Source organism: Paramisgurnus dabryanus, chromosome 23 (assembly GCF_030506205.2).
Source record: "Paramisgurnus dabryanus chromosome 23, PD_genome_1.1, whole genome shotgun sequence".
NCBI classification, from domain to species: domain Eukaryota; kingdom Metazoa; phylum Chordata; class Actinopteri; order Cypriniformes; family Cobitidae; genus Paramisgurnus; species Paramisgurnus dabryanus.
Window position 1 is genome coordinate 23,705,000 of NC_133359.1, and position 22,572 is coordinate 23,727,571.

Here is a 22,572-nt window from a genome sequence, read left to right on the forward strand (position 1 = left end):
GGGAATTATATGTATAAAAAAATCATTAGACTATTCGATTAATCGAAAAAATAATCGATAGATTAATCGGTTGAAAAAATAGTCGATAGTTGCAGCTCTAATTTATATTGAACTCTTACTGCTGTTGAGTTTTGTTGTCGGGTATAGCGGGTGCTTGCAACAATGAATTAAGAGATTTTTAAACAGTAAAATATAAATGTAAATGGGAATCATGAAAAATCTATTTGCGGCGGCCAGTGTTGATTCCGTGGCGATGCGCCACGAGTAAATCAATGTATGGGAAACACTGGATGAGAGTTAAAGCAGCAGGAAAAGGCTTAAAATAATATTTGCTTATGTGCTACTAGTTTGTATCAGTTGAATACCAGAAGTCCCAGGATGAAGACAGTTGACTTCGAAAGCATAAACATGAGATTTAAGATCTGAAAACAAATCCAAACGTACAATATGGTTGTTATAAGTGTGTCGTGACCATCTCAGGAACCGTAATAACCAGATACAGCCCAAATGATGGTTAAATGTCTTAAATAAACAGACAACAATGCTCATTTTAAAATAGGATCACAACTCATGTGTTATAACACGGCACAGTTATGACTTTACTTGTGTTAAGAGAGATTATTTGGGTTTGGGAGGTAGACGTTACAAATGATGTGTGTATGAAAAAAACCCATTATCATTCCGTTTATACTCTCTTTTTTCTTTGTTTTTAGGACAACGAGATCACCTCAGCCTGCAATCATGTAAGTCTTCACACTTCAACTGCATTGCTAACTAGTTTAACACAAGTAACTATTTGTGATCTTGTCTGTAAAATCCAGTCTAAATTCTTGATGAGATTTGGAACATCAAAGTAATTTATGTTGGAATATTTTATGTAGAAAACAGTAAATCACACAAAAATGACTATACTGTGGTGAGAAATGTCAGATAATTGTGATCCAGTCAGTGAAAACCATCTAAAGAAATACTAGGGCTGGGTAAAAAATATAGATTTTAAGATTTTTTTGGTCTTTAATTTAACAAAACGCTATTGATTCGGGAAATCCCTGAATTGACACACTATATTCGTGCTTTAGTTCAGGCAGGGCTTGTGAGGAGTGCCTGATGGTCCTGGGCAACCATGAACAATGCTCGTGGTAGTTTATAAAACCCACATGGGCCAGTGCTACGTTGCCACAGTTTATTATTTGCAAGTGTTTTAGGTCTTCCCCATTTAAATATTCAATATTTATTTATAACTCGCGTGCTGTTTGAATATTGTCATCAGACAATGTGCAAACATTCACGTTTCCTTGGAATTGATAAGACATATTTGCACAATTATTTGTGTAATGCCGCTTGGGATACACCAAATTTTCGGCAACCGAAATTATACGGACGAAAATGGCCAAAAAGGGTTTACGTTAGGGATGTGCATTTATGTCATTTTTTCATTTCGATTAATCCATAGGTCTGAAGAATGAGTACTCGATTAACTGGGGGCGGGGCAATCAAAGGGGCGGGGCGTAGACGTCATGGTGAAAATTAAAATATTTTGATTAAAACACTCAAATAAAACTTAATTTTGAAGAAACTATGACAGAACAATGAACACATACTAGATTCCTAATTAATTATATGTTTTTAACAGAAACCTCTAACAGGAAAAGCTGCGGGATGAAGTGAAACTAAAGGGTTAATAAACACAAACCGAAGCGCTTTCTATTTGACGCACTCTGCATAATATTAAGCCTTTACCACATAAATATACAACGTGCATCTATCTGCATAAAATGCAAGACTTCAACTAAGTTTTCAACTAAGTTATCTAAAAAAAAGAAAGAAAGTTTAACTCCCTTTGTGGATGTGCATCAAAAACAGCGCCCTTTTAAACACGTCCAGTCAAAGCTCAAGCTTCATAACATTAAGCAGCTTTAAGTGTTTTGCTATCATTTTAGCGTTTAGCTGTGTCGTGTCGTCCTCTTACCTCAGTCAAGATGTAATGGTAATGCTCGTATGGCTCTCTGTATCTCTTGACATTTGATGTTTAAATATGAGATGATAATCCATTGAACTTTTGACGGCGCTGTACATTTTTCACCTGACTGACTGTTTCCGAAAATCACGACATCCTTTTAAACCATAGTGCCTCAGTGATGTGAGTTGTGGCTGGCTTCACGGGATCGGCGGGCTGGCGGGCTGTCGCGCATTGCGCGGATCGGCGGGTTTCTGCGGTGCGGTCGCGCAGAATTATCTGTTTGTTTTTGAATCACGCATGGTAATGTTACTGATGTCATACGTCGGTCTGCGTAGCTTGACACGACGTCAAACACGCATCTCCAGACCCAGTCTTTACTACCACATGCGCTTGTAATGCTCACCAGACATCCAAATGCCACCATATCCACAATAAATAAATAAATAAACCCACATGATCATCGTTTTCGTGATCGATCATCGATGCCACGTTCGAGTACTCGAGCAATCGAGTACTCGTGCCCATCCCTAGTTTACGTATAAACAAAGGACGCGAACGAATGTAAATGTCTTCGTTTTTCAAAATAACCATGTACGTGTAAACATAGCCTTAAAATTAAGACATTTGAGAAACTCTTACTTGTTTCAAATACTTGGTTGTCGAGAATCTTATAGCACCTTTCTAAGATATAGACATTTAAATAAATTACTTGGTTCCTTATTGAGTCCATTCACAGATTCTGTCAAATAAAATGTTATAATTTCTAGTTGCTGTGGAACTACAAGCTGAATTTGACAACCGATCCAAAGTTTGAGAATGTTGCCAGTGAGGTTTGCAAGAGTACCATCACTGGGGTGAGTAGATATTTACACACGTCTCTCTTATATTTCATTTACTTCCTTTTTATGAAGTCGTTTCTATAACATTTCCTAAGAGTTATATTTAGATCTAAGGAAACATGTGGTTTAAAGTCTCTGTACACAAAGTCAAGCTACACCAATTTGCTCATGATTATTTTAATTTAGATTAAGGAGTGTGCGGCAGAGGAGCGCGGGAAGGGTTACCTGGTCTCGTGTTTGGTGGATCACCGCAGTAATATCTCAGAGTACCAGTGTAACCAGTATATTACAAAGATGACCTCCATCATCTTCAGCAATTTTCGCCTCATCTGTGGCTTTATGGACAACTGCAAAGAAGACATCAACACACTGCACTGTGGCAGCGTCAACACCATTGAAAAGGTAAACATGAGCACTTCGTGTATAAACTTACAGCAGCCAATCAGGCTGTGCCTTTTTTTTTTTTTTTTTGCAATAAATAGTATTTTGCTATGCAATCAGTAGCCACGTTGACAGCTACTTTAAACTGTATGTAATGTTTATTCTGTCCTTGTTTCATAACTAGGTCATTTTTTGTAGGTTGTACAGTACCATATCTTCCTAAACATTTTTTAGCCCAGTTCTTTGCATCCCAACCATTCTGTGACGGTGTGTATATTTGACATTGCATGTATATTGCATTTTACACTGATCACAACTACATGAGCACTTTAATAAACGGAAACCAAAACTTTAAAAATACTTTGGGGAACCCCACTTGTGAAAACTGCTTAAGATTTTTATTCTGGTGACAAAATGTACTTCACACCCACTATAGAGATGTGCCAATATTACATTTTTCACCGATAGAGGAGAGCGGGGCACAACCTAACGCTTATTGATTTTGACTCAATCATTTAAAAAATATATTGGAGTTTAATTATATTTTTACACAAGCAACACACACATCTCTGCTACAAATGAACATTTGAAGTTTGTTTCTAGTACTTACCATTCTTGGACAAATACACCAAACGTGACAGAAGTGCAAACGTGTTACAACTTACCCCATAGATGGTTAATAACTAAATTCTGAAGATTAAATTTTCTGATTGTTAAATTAATCATTTATTGATATTAATATTGAACATTAAACTACTGATGTTTCATTTACATACTTACATTTTTATACACTTTCTATCAAATTTCATTAAATTAAATTCATTGCATGTTCCGTTTGTCTTTTGATTGACAGAATATATTGACCATGTCTACTGGATGTTGTTAAACAGTTGCCTGAGTGTTAAAAATAGTTTTATCGGCCGATACAGAATATTGGCTGATATATTGGTGCATCTCTGGTAAAAAGTAAAGTATACTTAGGCCTTTAAGCTCTCTCGCTCTCTCTCAGGATCTTCACTCTCAGGGAGAGGTGATCTCGTGTCTGGAGAAAGGACTGATTAGCGAAGCCGAGGGGCAGCCTGGTCACTACATTATCAAAGAAGAGTGTAAGAAGGCCATCATGCGTGTGGCCGAGCTTTCCTCCGACGACTTCCACCTGGACCGCCACCTCTACTTCGCCTGCCGGGAGGACCGCGAACGCTATTGTGAAAATGTAACGTGGAACGCACTTGCGCATATACTTGCGATCATGACAATCTTGTGTGCTAATTATTTCGCTTGTTTTATTTGTGTTTCAGACTCCGGCAGGAGAAGGCAAGGTCTATAAATGTCTCTTCAACCACAAGTTTGAGGAGGGCATGTCAGATAAAGTACGCATTTTTTTTTTTCTTTTATCTTTAATTTATAAGGAATAATTAAGGTCTTCACATAGTTATTTTTTTTTACATTTGGTGTAGTTGCACTGCAAAAAAAATGACTTTCTTTCTTACACTGCAAAAAAATTATTTTCAAGAAAAATAATTCTTATTTCGTACTTTTGTCTTGATTTCAGTAAAAATATCTAAAAATTCTTAAATTAAGATGCATTTTCTTGATGAGCAAAACGACCCAAGAAAATAAAGTGTAGTTTTTAGACCAAAAAAATCAAATTTAAGTGATTTTGTGCATTAAACAAGCAACAAAAATCTGTCAATGGGGTAGGCAAAAAAATCTTGAAATTTTTTTTTTTTCAAACACTAAATTCAAGAAAAATGTGCTTATCCCATTGGCAGATTTTTTTTTTTTTTTGCTTGGCTTGTTTAATGCACAAAATCACTTATTTTATTGGGTCGTTATGCTCATCAAGAAAATGCATCTTAATTTAAGAATTTTTAGATATTTTTACTGAAAGCAAGACAAAATACTAAGAATTTTTTTTCTTGAAAATAATTTTTTTGCGGTGTACTATTTTTGTCTTGTTTTCAATTTAGATGTATTTTCTTTGAGCAAAATAACCTAGGAAAATGAGTCTAGTTTTTAGAAGAGAAATATAAAATTTAAGCGAATTTGTGCTTAAACGAGCAAAAAAAAACAGTTAATGGAATAAGAAAAATTTTCTTGAATCAAGAAAATACATCTTAATTTAAGAATTTTTAGATATTTTTGCTGAAACAAGACAAAAATACTAAGTTAGAAAGTCATTTTATGCAGTGCATTGTTCCAATTAAATTAAATCACCTTTTATATAAATGTGTGTTGTGTTATTTGCAGTGTAAGGACGCCCTTTCCACTCGCCAGAAGCTAATAGCTCAGGACTATAAGGTCAGCTATTCACTGGCTAAAGCTTGCAAACCAGACTTGCGCAAATACCGTTGCAACATGGACTCGGCGATGCCGCGTGCCCGGGAGGCGAAACTTTCTTATCTCCTGTTGTGTCTTGAGTCAGCCGTACACCGAGGTACAGCTGCCGACGTGCATGCAACGAAACCGAGTCTTCTACAGGAAGATTTCTTTTTAAAACACACTCATGCTTTGTTTTCCAGGTCAAACCGTGACCGGGGAATGTCAGGGAGAGATGTTAGACTACAGACGGATGTTGATGGAAGATTATTCCCTCAGTCCAGAGATTGTGCTGCATTGCAGAAGCGAGATCGAGAGCCAGTGCTCTGGCCTTCACCACAAGGGTCGAACGCTCCACTGTCTCATGAGAGTGTCTCGGGAAAAGGGAATAATGGAAAACCACTGCCAGAAAGCTGTGAGTATTTACGTACACATGCTGGTTTCTTGCTAAAAGGGCTGGGGGATACTCCTTAGGTCCATTTGTCTGGATAATGTGTCCAGTTTTGTGTTTGGAGATCTGTTTTGTTGTCATTAATCAGCATTTTATTGGACATCGATCATTGAATACCAGAACTGCTATTCAACAGATTTTTTTGCTATTTAAAATGAACCTACCTTGTAATAACTGCAGTGATTTTAATGCACTTTTATTTTATATTGTGGCAGTAGGCAGGTTCACCTCATCCTTGTGTCTTTTCTTATAACTTGTCGTACTTATGCCCGGCCCTCCTTTCTAGATAGTTTCCTTTATTTCAACCGGATAAGCATATTTGGGAGCATTCACTGTGTCTCGTAGCTCCTGTAATGAATGAACTGAGGTCGAATTCATTTCATTCATAAATGCAAGAAGATCCGTTTTCATTCATATTAAGTAAAGCGGTGGTCATGATGAACGATGCTGATGATGTCTCTGACTGTCTGTATCCCATCAGCTCCAGACATTGATACAGGAAACAGACCCCGGGGCAGACTATCGTATCGACCGGGCTCTGAACGAGGCCTGCGAATCCGTCATACAGACCGCCTGCAAACACATCCGAAACGGAGACCCCATGTAAGTAACTCTGTTTTTGTAATGGTCGTTGCTATCAACATCGGTTTTCAGAGATCATGCACCCCGTCTTTAAATGGGTAGAAGACTACATGTGGCAGAAATAATTGGTTTCCACTCCCTTACAAATGGACAGCCACTACAGAGAGAGGGATTTGATTCGTACAATCAGGGGTTACATTGAGGGGGCGGTTTTCTGATCTTACTTTATATAATTAGACTTCATTATCACCATGAATATAGTCTTAAAAGCTGGCTTGGTCTTCGAGAGAGAGAGAGAAAGAAAGATTTGTTATTAGTGTGTTATTATATGCTTCTTGTTTTATGTATAATGCTTTGGCAATATTGTAAGTGACACCATCATGCCAATAAAGTTCCTTTAAATTAAAATTAAAAAAAGAGATTTAAGGTATAGGCAAGCATTGACCTTCCTTTCATGAGAATGAATGAAATCAGGTTGTTATTTCTAAAACACTGCCCTCAATGTCCTCATAACTTACCTTTATCTGATCATAATAGACCTTATTCGGCCCACAACCATTTTAATTCAGACTGTGAGGGTTTAAAGTCGAGAGCGTGCACTTGTTGTGTATTGTTGTGTACAGGGATATTGGTTTTTAGCCATCAAGATAGAGAACAAAATTCACAAATTCCAACAGGCAGAATCTGAATTCTTTTTGTTTTATGATTGGTTTCAGTACAAATACTTCTTAGGATAAGTAAATATTGGCTTTAATGTTGGCGTGGTTTCTCATATTTGTGATGAGAACTATTCCGGCATTGTGTTCACTCTGACCAAACCAGTTTTAGACTAAGCATATATTGTGTTGTGGTTTTTCAAAACCTGTTTGCGTGTTTCAGTGCAGTTCATTTCTGTAGATGAAAGACAAACATTTCTTTTAAAAGCTTTTCTGTTGTAGTTTAATGTGCAGGAAGATAAAACTTAAAACCTTGAGAAATGTCAACTTCGGCACTCTGGTGCTATCAAAATTGCTACAGTGTTTGTGTTTCCATTACACTTAAAATTGTGCAAATTTATAATGTGAATTGTAAACATCAATTGTGCAAAAATTCCCATATATCGCATAGGGATGCACCGATACTGGTATCGGGTATCGGCCTCGATACCACATTTTCTAACGTACTCGTTAAAAGTCCCCCGATACCAGGGATCGATACCACGGTCTGAGAAATGTCTATGTTTGAGCGGCGTGTAAGGGGTTAATGCCTCTTGTGTTGTCCAAAGAGGCAGAGTTTACAACAAACTGGAAAACTAGTCCCTTGTTTTTTTGTTAAATTATATGACTAAAGCTGTTACCTGTAAATTTAAATCATGTTTTTTTATTAAGTACTCTGTATCGGTATCGGCAAGTACTGAAATGCAAGTACTCGTACTCGTATTCCAAAAAAGTGGTATCGGTGCATCCCTAATATCGGATACGTTTTACGCTCACATAAGGTGGTCTTTCAGGCTATTTGAAAAAGGAATATATTGCAAAACTGCAATAGAAACTGTTTTATGCACATTTACAGGTCACCTGACATGTGTTAAAGTCCCATGATAATTTTTTTATTGCGAAATCGAGTACTATAACGTCACAGAAACACCTCATACATGGCCACTCCCAAGTATAACATTTGCATTTAGTCATTTGGCAGACGCTTTTGTTCAAAGCAACTTACAAATGATGTAAACAATAAAAGCAATTATAGCAACACAAGAACAAAAATACATAAGTGCACTGGAAATAGTCTCATCAAGTCTACCACAGTATACATAGCCATGGGTTAGTTTACCTTGCCATTAGTTCTTGGATAACATATAGGGCTGTAACGATTTAATCGTGCAAATGCGCGTTTTTTCAATGAATGAATTTGAATGAATTAAGGTGAAATCCCGGCACATCCTAAAGCCAGGGGGCGCTCTCGTGCAGAAACTCCCTTTGTGCCACAGAAGTATCATTACAAACGCTAATCCAGGAAATATTTATATCGCTGTTCTTTAAATTGTTTCAGGTATTTTCATAATATTAGATCATATTAAATATAAGTAGATCATGCTAGCTAAACTTGTTTTACTCTCAATTTTAGAAAAGTTCAATGTTAAAGTTGATGCTTATTCAGTTTGTTTTATTTTTATTATTTCATTAAAATTATTATTATATGCCTATTTTAGGCTATATTGTTTAAGGTGATGTTAGGCTGAATTTATGCTAGAAATGTGATTTTGTTATATTTTCCTTGGCACGGTCACTTTATTTTTCATGTTGAAATTTTTTCATGTGTTTGTTTAATTGAGAAAATGCTTAAATAAAATGTCAGCATTAATGGCCGATGTTACATGTTACTTGGACATATAGTTTGTTTAAGCAATTACAGATGTTATACCTGTAAATAAAAAAAAAAGAAATGAGATGCTTGTTGTAGGATGAAAGTGAAACTAATGCTGTGTTTGTGTGTGTTTGTAGGATCCTTTCCTGTCTTATGGAGCATCTGTACACTGATAAAATGGTTGAAGGTTGTGAACAGAGATTACTTGAGCTGCAATACTTCATATCCAGAGACTGGAGGTGAGTGAAAACTACTTTTACCTGTTAAATATAACCAAAGACAATAATGTTAGATCAGATAATATCCCATAATTCTCTTTACAGGCTGGACCCAATCCTGTATAAAAAGTGTCAGAATGATGCCGCCCGTATTTGTCACACTCACGGCTGGAACGAGACCAGCGAGTTCATGCCACCCGGGGCAGTTTTCTCCTGTCTGTACCGCCACGCTTACCGCACTGAGATGCAGGGACGACGGGTACGTGCGTTTACTAAAATATACTGAACCAGTATAACAGTCTGTACATTAAACTTTGAATTGTGGATCAGGAAATATTGTAAAAAATTTGTCATACAGTATGTTGTTATCGGATCCAGTAAAAAATGTTTAAGGCCATAACTAACTGAAACAGTAGCTTATCTGAGACTTCCTGAATGTAACCGCAGGGTTCATCAGAAAGCTCTGACGTAAATACCAAAGTAAGTTTGAAAGTAAGTATTCCTTCGGTTTCTTAAGGGAGCGAATCTCACGGGACCTGTCAAGAACGCTCACTTTTTATCCTAAAAACAAAAGGAGGAAACAGGATTGGCATAAAGGAAGTTTAAGTTTAGTTTTTAATGACAGTTAAGCATAACTAACAATTGTTTTTATAATGCAAAACTGCCCTATATATGAAACCCCTAAATACCATAATGTAAAAAATGAATTGTCCTTTTTTTTACTTTGAAATAGTATTCTGTAAACTAGTATTTGTTGTTGTTGTGTCTGGACTGGGTTGATTTGTTTTACTGTATTAATGTAATGAGAAATCATGCAATGGAAAGACACAACTGCCATTCAGGTCAATTCAAGTTTCTTTATTAAGGTTTTCCACAGCTGTACAAAAAATACATTGTGGAACAGACAGTAAAGTAGTAATAATAATTTTATAATAAAAAATAGGGACAAAATCTCATAAGAGACTTTGTATTAAAAATATATTAATAAATATAAAGAAATAATTGAGGAGCTAGGATAAAAACGCTGCTAAACCCGCCTCTGTCAAAATTGAGAGGGTTATATTAACTGAATGCTCTCGGCACATATTATATGTTCATCCAATACTTTTTCTTCAAATCTGCAAAATTGCGACCCGGGTCATTTTGTTCAAGAGTTTGATGAAAAATGTGTTTTCTCATTTACAAGAAAACATGTCACACTTAAATGGTTTTGCATCTGAGCTCTTACCGTGGGTTCACACCAGCCGCGCTTGAGGCGTCAAAATTGCGTCTACCGCATCTAGTTTCCTTCGGGTGACTGCTCCTGGACTATATCAAGCGTTCCTCCATGTTGAATGAGTGACTACGGGCGGGGCTGCCGCCACAGCAGCAAGCAGGCTCCTCATTGGTTAACTTGGCGCGAAAATCGACCAAAGTTCAAATTTTTCAACTCGGGCGTCAGACGCAAATTCACGTGAAATGCAAAATGCACAAAATGCACCATTCGGGCGTACCGCGACGGACGCTCAATTTGCGGCATTTGCGCTAACGAAGCGTAATCGCATCTGCCGCGCTAAACGCCTCATTCGTGCCGCGAGACCTCCAGACACGTGTCTTTACATTGACTTAACATAGAAATCACTCGCGCTTGATGCCTCTACCGCGGCTGGTTGAATGCAGCATTAAAGGAATAGTCTACCCTTTTGCCATATTAAACTATGTTATTACCTCAACTTAGACGAATTAATACATACCTATCTTTTTTCAATGCGTGCACTGTACATCGCGTTGTGAATGTCTTGGCTTTTAGCCTAGCGCCATTCATTCCTATGGTACCAAAAAAAAGTTTTCTTTTGTGGCACCATACTTACTGGTATAACTCCTCATGTAACAGTTTTTAAATAGGGAAAACACGGAAGTGTTTGGTAGCTTCCCTGTTTGGTACCATAGGAATGAATGGGGCTAGGCTAAATGCTAACACATTCATGACGCGCTGTACAGTGCACGCATTGAAAAAAGATAGATATGTATTAATTTGTCTAAGTTGAGGTAATAACATAGTTTAATATGGCAAAAGGGTAGACTATTCCTTTAAAGGGACACTACACTTTTTTTATAGACTCATTTTCCAGCTCCCCTACCACTTTGGAATCCATTCAGCTGATCTCTAGGTCTGGCGCTAACACTTTTAGCATAGCTTAGCATAATTCATTGAATCTGATAAAACCATTAGCATCGCGCCCAAAAATGACCAAAGAGTTTCAATATTTTTCCTATTTAAAACTTGACTCTTCTGTAGTTACATTGTGTACTGAGACCGACGGAAAATTATACTACGCACTGCCTGAAAAGAATCCCCCTTGGTTACTTTGAATAGCAGGGCACTACGTAAAATCATAGCACCTGCTGCATTATGCTTCGTCAAAATACATGCCTGCTACACATGTGTCGAAATTGTGGCAAGCTTCACATTGTGCCCCTTAAAAAAAAATTTAGTCCCCACCACTGACTATTAATAATAACATGTATGAATTCATAGTAATATAGCATTTTTCTTTGCTAAATATTTCTTGATTTGTATTTTGGAGTGATATATGACCTGAACGTGTTCTTGACAGGCTTGGTGACGTTCACCCTTTATATTAAACATGCCTTTAAGATGCATGTGAAAAGCAAATTAGCAAGTCAAATCAGTCTTTCTCTCTTTAAAAGATTTACAATCACATCAATTCATGGTTTGGGGTTATAAATGGAGTGTTTTATAGTTCATTTGATCAAATGATTTGGGTTTCGGGATTAATTGTAGAGCTTAATTTACATAATCAATATCAAAATTGATGACAATCAAACACGGGTTGCTGCTGTTTGTTAGTTGCTTATTTGTTTGAATAGAGTTGTAGAAGTGTGAGAGTTTGTTTTTGACTGCATGGGTGTGGGTCTATGTGCTTCATATGAGTGTTTATAAAGGCATACTAACGCTTTAGATTGAATATGTAGTTATCTCGGGACTGTAAAACGGAAGTTCAGAGGATACTTCACCAGAGGGCGCTGGACATGAAGCTGGATCCTGAACTGCAGCAGCGATGCATGACGGACCTCGGAAAGTGGTGCAGTGAAAAAACCGAATCCGGTCAGGTCAGTATGTGGTTGTAGCTGTGGAAACGCATTGTTTAAATGTTTAAACTTTATGCACATCTTTGCAAATATAAGAGACACACAAAATGTTTGTGTGTTTGGCAGGAATTGGAGTGTTTGCAGGATCATTTAGATGATTTGGTCTCTACCTGCCGGGATGTGGTCGGAAACCTCACAGAACTGGAATCCGAGGTATAAAATTAGGATTTCTGTTATATTGTCATTTGAATTTGAAAAGCCTTAAGGGGTTCGCACACCGGACAAGAAGTGTCGCATCGCATCTAGGACAACTCTGAGGTATCGCTCACCAGAAGTGCACATTAAATAGTCAGATAGCATCTACTTTAAATGCAAAATATACATTTGCAGCCAGTGTTAATCGCTAATGATTTGGGAAAATATGATGTTATTTAATGTTAAAATATGTGAGTGGATTTAAGCAGTGTCCAGAGTGACAGCGGATAGCTGCCGGCAGGCGCCACCGGTGTGCGTACATTCATAGAAAATAATGTGTTCTGTTTTTAGATTCATGGCGCAACGCTGTGCCTCTCGTCCGGTGTGCGACACCCCCTTCAGTGTTGAGCCAGTGTTTTGGTTTGGTGGCTTGTGTGAGATAATCTTTACTGTTTGTGTGTGTGTTTTTTTTTCAGGACATTCAGATCGAAGCGCTGTTGATCCGTGCCTGTGAGCCCGTCATTCAGTCTTACTGTCATGTAAGTCATGTCTTGATTTTAAAGCTTTTTATACTTAACATTATAAACATCAATTAAAGGGATAGTTCACCCAAAAATTAAAAATTGTCATAATTTTCTCACTCTCATGTTGTTACAAACTTGTATAATTTTTTTTGTTTTAATGAACACGAAGAAAGATACTTTGAGGAATGTTTGTAACCAAACCGATCAGAAGCCCCACTGGCTTCCATAGTAGGAAAAAAAGAGTACTATGGAGGTCAATGGGGCTTGGATTTTTACTCATGACAAGCCACGCGTACACAGGCTAACTGTTTCTATCTCTTGCTCCCTTTCTCGTTCTCTTGCTCCCTCTCTCGTTCTCTTGCTCGCTCGCTCTATCTCTCTCTTGCTCCATCTCTTTCTCATGCTCTCTCTCACACACTCTCTCTCTTTCATGCTTGCTCGCTCACTCTCTTTCTTGCTATCTCTCTCGCTCGCTCTCTTTCTTGCTCGATCTTTCTCTCTCTCGCTCGCTCGCTCTATCTCTCTCTTGCTCTATCTCTCTCTCTCGCTCTTTCTCATGCTCTCTCACACTCTCTCTCTTGCTCGCTCGCTCACTCTCTTTCTTGCTCGCTCGCTCTTTCTTGCTTGCTCTCTTGCTCGCTCACTCGCTCTCTTTCTTGCTCGCTCGCTCTTTCTTGCTCGCTTGCTCTCTTTCTTGCTTGCTCTCTTGCTCGCTCACTCGCTCTCTTTCTTGCTCGCTCGCTCGCTCTCTTTTTTGCTCACTCGCTCGCTCTCTTTCTTGCTCTCTCTGTCTCTTTCTTGCTCGCTCACGCGCTCTCTTTCATGCTTGCTCGCTCGCTCGCTCTCTTGTTCGCTCTCTTGCTCGCTCGCTCGCTGTTTCTCTCTCTCACTTGTTCTTGCTCGGTCGCTTGCTCTCTTGCTCGCTCGCTCGCTCTCTTTCTTGCTCGCTCGCTCGCTCTCTTTCTTGCTCGCTCGCTCTCTTTTTTGCTCACTCGCTCGCTCTCTTTCTTGCTCTCTCTGTCTCTTTCTTGCTCGCTCACGCGCTCTCTTTCATGCTTGCTCGCTCGCTCTCTTGTTCGCTCTCTTGCTCGCTCGCTCGCTGTTTCTCTCTCTCACTTGTTCTTGCTCGGTCGCTTGCTCTCTTGCTCGCTCGCTCGCTCTCTTTCTTGGTCGCTCGCTCGCTCTCTTTCTTGCTCGCTCGCTCGCTCTCTTTCTTGCTCTCTCTGTCTCTTTCTTGCTCGCTCACGTGCTATCTTTCATGCTTTCTCGCTCGCTCGCTCTCTTGTTCGCTCTCATGCTCTCTCTCACACACTCGCTCTTTCTTGCTCGCTCTCTTTCTTGCTCGCTCGCTCGCTCTCTTTCTTGCTCGCTCGCTCTCTTTCTTGCTCGCTCGCTCGCTCTCTTTCTTGCTCGCTCGCTCGCTCTCTTTCTTGCTCGCTCGCTCGCTCGCTCTCTTTCTTGCTCGCTCGCTCGCTCGCTCTCTTTCTTGCTCGCTCGCTCGCTCGCTCTCTTTCTTGCTCGCTCGCTCTCTCTCGCTCTCTTTCTTGCTCGCTCGCTCGCTCTCGCTCTCTTTCTTGCTCGCTCGCTCTCTCTCGCTCTCTTTATTGCTCGCTCGCTCTCTCTCTTTATTGCTCGCTCACTCGCTTGCTGTCCATCTTGCTCGCTCTCTCGCTCACTCTCTTTCTCGATTGCTCGCTCTCTTTCTTGCTCACTCTCTTTCTCGATTGCTCGCTCTCTTTCTTGCTCTGTCTCTCGCTCTCTGTCTGATAGGAGGTGGCTGATAATCAGATAGACACAGGAGATCTGATGGAGTGTCTTGTTGCCAACAAGCACCAGAGGGAAATGAATGAGAAATGTGCGGTCGGAGTCACACACTTCCAACTGGTACGTCTGCTGATCACACTCTTCATCTTGTTTTTCATTACTGTTTTACTTTCTTTAGTTTTTTGTTTTTTAACTCAACCGTACTTATCCTTAGATCCAGATGAAAGACTTCCGCTTCTCGTACAAGTTTAAGATGGCGTGCAAGGAGGACGTGCTCAAACTGTGTCCCAACATCAAAAAGAAGTGAGAGCAAAGCTATAGTCATTGAATTTGTCAATCTAAATTAGGAAGGAAGCTCAAATATGTAAAATATTTCCAAAGCTACATTCAGTTTTAAACCATAATTGTTGCCTCTTTATCATCATATATGTTTAAAGCATAAAATTGCAGGTTACTTTATGTGTCGATCCTTACATCTCATAATGTCAAACTTGCATTCTTTTAAATCAAAGTCAGTTGTTAAGGTTTGGGTGGGTGTTGTTATTGTTTTGTCTCAGGGTGGATGTGGTGGTCTGTCTCAGCACCACTGTGAGGAACGACACTTTACAGGATGCCAAAGAGCAGCGAGTTTCCTTGAAATGCCGAAAACAACTCCGAGTTGAGGAACTAGAGATGGTCAGTGGCGATTTTCATTTCTCCATCTCAATTCATTATCAGTTTCTCTTTCAACTAATCTGGCAATGAAAACCTTACATAGTTTCACAGTTCAAAAATAACACGTCACCCAAAAATTTGACATGGGTGTAGTTCCAGAGCCATCTGAGATATTTTTAATTTGTAGCACTTTTATGCTGTAAAGTCTTAGGATAGCTTTCTGTGAAGAGCGGACTGAAATTTAAACCACTTATTGTACACACTACACTGGCACAAAAGTTGTGTTGCTGTATGCCAAAGTGTAAAGTACTCGAGTATTTTTACTTTAGTATCTGTATCTTTTTTTTCTGTGGCAAACTTTTACTTTACTATGCGTAATACTGTACTTTTTACTTGACTACATTTCATACCTTTAAGACTTAAATACATTAGCATCTTGTTTAACGCAGTATGTTTTTTATGAACCATATTTAACAAGTACACAATATTATCAAAGCATGCAAAAGGTAAATATAAGGCTTGAGTAAACATGTACTGCAATATGGTAGATATGCTCATATCTGTCACCCTCGTGTCATGCAGTCTGAGGATATCCGCCTGGAGCCGGAGCTGTACGAGAGCTGTCGACAAGACATCAAACAGCACTGTCAGAATGTAGTGTTTGGAAATGCTCAGGTAACCCTACACGCCTCTATTCATAGGCCACATGTCAATACTTGGACTGAAACACAAATCCCTATACCAATGTATATTTTGTAAACTCAGTTTGGGCTACTAGCTTTTCAAAATGCTCTAATGTTTTTTATACATAAAAAATTACTTAAAGGTGCATTGTGTAATTTTAAGAAGGATCTCTTGACAGACATGCAATATAATATACAAAACTATATTATTAGTGGTGTATAAAGACCTTACATAATGAACAGTTATGTTTTTATTACCTTAGCATGAGTCGTTTTTATCTACATACATCGAGGGTCCCCTTACATGGAAGTGACCATTTTGTTTTTAGAGAAACCCTTAATGAACAAACATATTGATAAAAATGTAAACCTTGTAAGTCGAAATCTCCCATATACATAAATCCTAACTCGAATGTGAAACCTGTTCAAGCCTGTTCCCCAACTCAACTTGACATAGTATGTGTAAAAATGTTGCTTGTGTGTTTGTATAAAGGTCATTGAATGTCTGAAGGAGAACAAGAAGTTGTTGAATCCACACTGTCACCAGAAAGTCTTCAGACTACAGGAACAGGAAATGATGGATCCAGAACTGGACTTTCAGCTGATGAGAGTTTGCAAGCAGATGATCAGGGTGTGTGTTGAATTATAAACCATTATAAGATCCTTCATGGATGTAATTTTTGGTCAATTGTTTTAATGTGTATCTTTGTCGTGTCTTCTGTAATCTCCTACAGCGCTTCTGCACTGAGACCGATTCTAAGAACATGTTGCAGTGTCTCAAACAAAACAAAAACAGCGAACTAATGGACCCGAAATGCAAACAAATGATTACCAAAAGGCAGATCACCCAGAACACAGGTAAAGCTTCACACTCTTAACCTGTTCGACTAAAGCTTTTAATGCTTACAGAGTCTGTTTGATACCAGCTCAGTTTGTTTGGTTGGTGATAAAAAGTGGTGGCAAACTTTACCCAAGACTGATGGGAACAAATTATGAGTTAGATTTGTGCTAGACTCGTTTAATAAACCATGTATAAAGTGTCTTTCATATTATAACAAAAACAATAACTTTAGAGCTAATCATTAACCTTCAATAGCATTAACTAATATTGCATATTTCCTTCAATAAAGGAAATTGTTGTCATTGTTTGCATGTCATTAAGTGTATAAATATGCTGCATTTACACCGCGGTTATAAACAGCAGATGTCCTCAACACACCGCGTTTGTGTAAACACTGAGTCTAGTAGTTTGTGTAATCTAATATTTTACTGGTTGGAGTTGAATAGAAAGTATTACGTAGTCAATTTCAAAGCAACTGCATCAGCGCGGGACACCTGAGGTCATTTTATGTTATGGACCTCTGCATTGAGTTTAGCTACCGTGTCGTACTGTGTGAACGCCGTTTTTCTCTTTAATATATATATATATATATATATATATATATATATATATATATATATATATATATATATATATATATATATATATATATATATATATATATATATATATATATATATATATATATATATATATATATATATATATATATATATTTTTTTTTTTTTATAATAATATAAAAATTATATAATAAAATTATTTAATATAATAAAAAAAATTTTTAATTATATTTGGTAATGCTTTATTAGAAGCGTGTGCATAAAAATGACACAACACCATGACATGACACGTGTCATGAACATGAAGGAGATTTTATGCACATTATGACAACTGTCATTAAGTGCCGTTTGTACAATTACGTCATTTTTAATGCAAATATGACATTGTTTGATGTCTTTATTATGACAACTTGACATACACCAGTGTTGTTTTTGGCAGCCCTTTTAGTTTAAGTCTTAGTCTTTTGGTCGAAAATGCTTTTTAGTTTTAGTCACATTTTAGTCACTTATAAACTTGATTGTTTTAGTCAAGTTTACACAAAAGTGTATTTAACAAATTTATTTAGGTTAAAAAGTGTGGTGTATTTAATACTATTAAAATGTGCATTAAGGTTGTCCCTGAGGGCTTGCCGTTGTTTTAGTCGATGTGCCTTCTGCGCATGTCATAAGAAAGAAGTTGAGCCTGATATACCCTCATGTGGGGTTTGGGTGTTATGGTGAGACCTCGCTTATAAAGTTGAGAAACGCGTGCCTTGCCTTATTTAAATACACCACAAAAAGTTTTTGGAAATGGGCTTAGATTTGACAAGTAGATACATATAAAACCTTAAGCTGTGTCACAAGCTGATTGTCGAGTAAAATTGAATGTATATGATTGTTAACAGCGTGACTAGTTACCTTTAAAAAATATTAGCATGATGAGCCTTCAGGTGCCACTTGAGGTTGGTGGTATCCTTCCCACCTAGTTTGTGGCCACATTTACCGTCGTCTCCCAATATGCATTACGTTTTTCTTTCTGATGGATTATACTGAAAGTATGTCCATATATCATCTAGTCATTTCCGTTTATTGGTGTCACCGCCACAGGCCTTCGAACTCGCCACAGCCGCAGGTGTGTTGTTGTTGTGTAAAATATGTTGCATGGTGGCAACCGGGTGGTCAGCGTACCCAAAACAAGGATAGGAAGCGGCAGCATTGCTGATACTTTTTAAGCTAAAAAAAGACGCAAAATAGGCAGAAATGACATGCATTGTGAACGTCAGACTTATAATAATTTTCGTTCCGTCTCGTCAACGAAAACTCGAAAGCGTCTCATCGTGTTTTTGTCACCTTAGAGACATTTTTAGCTAGTCATCATCGCGTTAGAGTCATAAAAAAAGGTGCGTCAACTAAATCATTTCGTTATCGTCATCGTTGACGAAAGCAACACTGACATAAACCAATACATCATAAATCTGTTATAAACATGACATAGCAGAATAATTATCAAACTTAAGAAACCACCTAGCTTTATGGGTTAACATTAAACTGTCATTTAAGTGTCTTTAAGTGTTAATACTATGCCAAATAGTTTTAAAACAACATCGTGAATATTTTTCTTGACCTCAGCTACAGTAGTACAAATTGAGTCTTAACACTTGATAACTTTTTAATGACAAATTCAATTTGTATCACTAGTAAAAAGTGGTCAGTTGTGTTGTCTTGGTATTGACAAGTTATGATGTATTTGTTAATGTCAAGTTGTCATAACAAAGACATCTCAAACAATGTCATCTGTGCATTAAAAAATACATAATTGAACAAATGACACTTAATGACAATTGTCATTAACGTGAATAAAATCTCCTTTATCTTCATAGCATGTGTCATGTCATGGTTATGAAGGTGTCTTATCAGTCTTATAAACACCCTTTCAAGTAAAGTGTTACCCTATATTTTTATAGTTATCGTTATAAAGTGAACGGTCCTTAAATCAAACAAATTTTAAGACAAAAAAGAAGTTTCCTGGTGTTTAATAATTCATCTGGTGAAGTTCACACACTGTTGGTCTCTGTTTCAGATTATCGTCTGAACCCTGTGCTCAGGAAGGCTTGCAAAGCTGACATCCCCAAGTTTTGCCAGGGTATTCTGAGCAAGGCCAAGGATGACAATGAGCTGGAGGGACAGGTCGTCTCCTGTCTCAAACTTAAATATGCAGACCAGGTTCGTAACCTTCCAGATGCTTTCGCATAAATGTACGTTGACATCGAAAGCAATACAGCAACAGGATTTCATTTAATTTTCGTTTTGTCATTTACCGACCCAGCTTTTCTTTCCAGCTGTATGAGTGTCTTAAGAAAATAAAATGAGATAAGATAATATAATATGATAAACGTCCTCTTGGATGACTTTTTTACACTGGCCCACCAAACGCATAATAAAGCACTTTAAGGTGGGGTGCATGATCTCTGAAAGCCAATGTTGACATTTGAAATCATCTAAACAAACACACCCCTACCCCAATAGAATCTGGACCACCTTTTGATAGACACGCCCCTTACTGCTGATTGGCTACAAGTGTTTTGGTACTCGGCCAGACTCCCTTTTCCAAAGTGTTTTTTTTTAAATCATGCACCCTGCCTTTAAGAGTGTTAAGAAGTAAGAATGAATAAGTGTTGTTTTTTTTTTTTTTGCAATTCATGCAAATGAGTCAAGACGCAGTAGAGCTCCATTGATCCAGTTGATCTGGATCAGCATTCAGATTGATGTCAGTGTGAATGCACCTGATCAGTGTAATGTTTTCCATAACTTTTTTAATTTTGTTCACTCAAAGCAATACATTTTTTGTCTCTCCAGCGTCTTTCTCCGGACTGTGAAGATCAGATCCGTGTGATTCTGCAGGAGTCTGCGCTGGACTACAGACTCGACCCGCAGCTTCAGCTCCAATGCACTGAGGAGGTTACATCACTTTCTGAGCTTAGATCACTTTGTTAGCTTTATGGAAGCATATCGGTTTGATTCCTAGAAACACACATACTGATAAAAAATGTCACTTAAGTCACTTTGCATAAAAGCTGAACCTGAGCGTGTTTGTGTGTCGCAGATCCCGCGGCTCTGTGCGGAGGAAGTCGCTGCGCAGGAGCAGACGGGTCAGGTCGAGGAGTGTCTGAAAGTCAACCTGCTGAAGATAAGTCACGAAGGCTGTAAAAAAGTAAGAAATGTTCATGCAAATAATCACAGTGTAGTTGAATATTTAACAGTGCGTCTTGCTTGTTTATTTTCTGTTCGATAGACTAGACCAGTGGTTCCCAAACTTTTTCAGCGTGTGGCCCCCCTTGTGTACGGTGCATTCCTTCGCGGCCCCCCAAAGAAAATTTGTGACAAAAAACTGTTCTAAAACTCAACATTTTAATAAAAAAAACATTAAATTATACAAAAAAGTAGTACTTTTGGTTAGTAGCCTTATTTTTTTAGGTTTAATTTCACAGAATTCATGATAAATTAATCTATTTGATAAAATGTCATAAAACTGGGGCCCCCCTGGCACAATCTCGCGGCCCCCCTGGGGGCCCCGGCCCCCAGTTTGAAAACCACTGGACTAGACTATTGCTAAGTTTGGTCTACTTTGTAGTCTATGGCTGAAAACTGCCTACTTTAATAAAATAAATTGATTTTAATGCAAATATTAATTTGGAACTCTAAAGCTGCATTCAGACTAGCAGTAGCAAAGCGGCGCGATCTCATTGCCTACCGGTTTATCACTCATCCCTATAGATGAATTTCAGTCATGTGACCTTTTACGTCATGCCGCCATCTTGAGGACCTACCGAGTACCAGTAGGCTATTGGCAAGCATTGGCTACCTTGCTACGATTTACGGATTTCTTATCTTTTACTGTCTATGATTCTTACGGATACAGTAAAGGGCTACGAAAGACAACATGTCGCATCTCGACTGTCATGAAAATAAACGCTACTTTAAAAAAATATAAACTTTAATAAAATATAACGTTGCTCGAAGTATCACCTGGATCTCTACACATGAACGCAAGCATTGAGAACATTGTTTGTGTACACAGAGTTTAGTAAAAATAAAGGTTTTGTACAACTGACTTTGGCTGTTATGGTGTCCGCTCGTCATCTCTGCCAGACGTAAATAATCAATTTCCGAATGCGAATGAATGAATCTCATATGAGGCTCCTTTTCAACTAGAAGGTCAATATTGTTTTTCACTTGCGACAAAACAACGAATTATCCGTGCATTTTTATGGAACTATGCTTTAGGAGATATCAATCTTTACAATCCTCCCTCCTTACGTCACAATTGGAGATCGATACATATTGACTGGGAAGAAGGCGGCGAGCGGACACCAAAACAACCAAAGTCAGTTGTTCAAAACCTTCTTTTTAGTAAACTAACTTTTTATTAAACAAACTTTTGTACACAAACAATGTTCTCAATGCTCGAGTTCACGTGTAGAGACACAGGCGATACTTCGAGCAAAATATCATGTTGTGTTGAGCCTTCTTAGTGTTGTTAAAATAGCGATTTTGATGCTCACAGCATATTGAAGGCATAGCTTCTAGTTCTTTTGCGACCACTTCAGGTCCTCAAAATGGCGGAAGACAAGTGAGTGACGTCAGCTGATATCCATGTATAGTAGAGTATGAAACTTAATCCAACTTTATTATTTTTTACTGTCTTATATGTTGGTTGAAGTTTTTGGCTTAAAGGTCGGACCTGGTAAGACCAGCACAGATGGTGTCGCTAACTCCGCATACTTATATTCTCACCAACAAGTACCAATTTGGAAGCAATCTGGTGTTTTTGTCGCAGACCTCAAATATCTAAATTGTGTAGTAGCGTTAAGAGCCTTGTATAAAAAGCTTCATGTTGAAAGCATAACAGCCTGTCAGTTTATAACCGTTTGCTGCTTTTGTTGTATGCGATAAACTGATGCGTTCAGGAGAATCGTAACACTTGCATTGATGTCAGTCTATAATAAAAGTGCTTACGAATGATCTGCCTTATTCCCATTCTAGGAGGTTTTGAACATTTTGAAGGAGAGTAAAGCCGATATTTTTGTGGATCCGGTTCTACACACAGCTTGCGCTCTGGACATTAAACACCAGTGTGCCGCTATCCTACCAGGCAGAGGCAGACGTACGTAATTCCCAAA

General features: G+C 38.2%; 1 protein-coding gene across 2 annotated transcripts in view; it reads left to right on the forward strand.

Annotated features, from left to right (window-relative positions):
- glg1a (golgi glycoprotein 1a) overlaps positions 1 to 22,572 on the forward strand; it is a 37,293-nt gene that overhangs the window by 10,184 nt on the left and 4,537 nt on the right. The window contains exons 2-25 of one of the 2 annotated variants that reach the window (XM_065291307.2): positions 714 to 743; positions 2,728 to 2,814; positions 2,986 to 3,201; positions 4,190 to 4,393; positions 4,479 to 4,550; positions 5,431 to 5,617; positions 5,703 to 5,914; positions 6,432 to 6,553; positions 9,019 to 9,120; positions 9,205 to 9,358; positions 9,547 to 9,591; positions 12,076 to 12,213; positions 12,319 to 12,405; positions 12,864 to 12,926; positions 14,682 to 14,795; positions 14,890 to 14,978; positions 15,233 to 15,350; positions 15,912 to 16,004; positions 16,506 to 16,643; positions 16,747 to 16,870; positions 19,473 to 19,615; positions 20,249 to 20,350; positions 20,496 to 20,603; positions 22,436 to 22,556. In XM_065291307.2, the coding sequence (XP_065147379.1) occupies positions 714 to 743; positions 2,728 to 2,814; positions 2,986 to 3,201; positions 4,190 to 4,393; positions 4,479 to 4,550; positions 5,431 to 5,617; positions 5,703 to 5,914; positions 6,432 to 6,553; positions 9,019 to 9,120; positions 9,205 to 9,358; positions 9,547 to 9,591; positions 12,076 to 12,213; positions 12,319 to 12,405; positions 12,864 to 12,926; positions 14,682 to 14,795; positions 14,890 to 14,978; positions 15,233 to 15,350; positions 15,912 to 16,004; positions 16,506 to 16,643; positions 16,747 to 16,870; positions 19,473 to 19,615; positions 20,249 to 20,350; positions 20,496 to 20,603; positions 22,436 to 22,556 (2,869 nt within the window). The remainder of the gene's footprint in view (positions 1 to 713; positions 744 to 2,727; positions 2,815 to 2,985; positions 3,202 to 4,189; positions 4,394 to 4,478; positions 4,551 to 5,430; positions 5,618 to 5,702; positions 5,915 to 6,431; positions 6,554 to 9,018; positions 9,121 to 9,204; positions 9,359 to 9,546; positions 9,592 to 12,075; positions 12,214 to 12,318; positions 12,406 to 12,863; positions 12,927 to 14,681; positions 14,796 to 14,889; positions 14,979 to 15,232; positions 15,351 to 15,911; positions 16,005 to 16,505; positions 16,644 to 16,746; positions 16,871 to 19,472; positions 19,616 to 20,248; positions 20,351 to 20,495; positions 20,604 to 22,435; positions 22,557 to 22,572) is intronic. The other variant, XM_065291309.2, reaches the window with a different exon arrangement.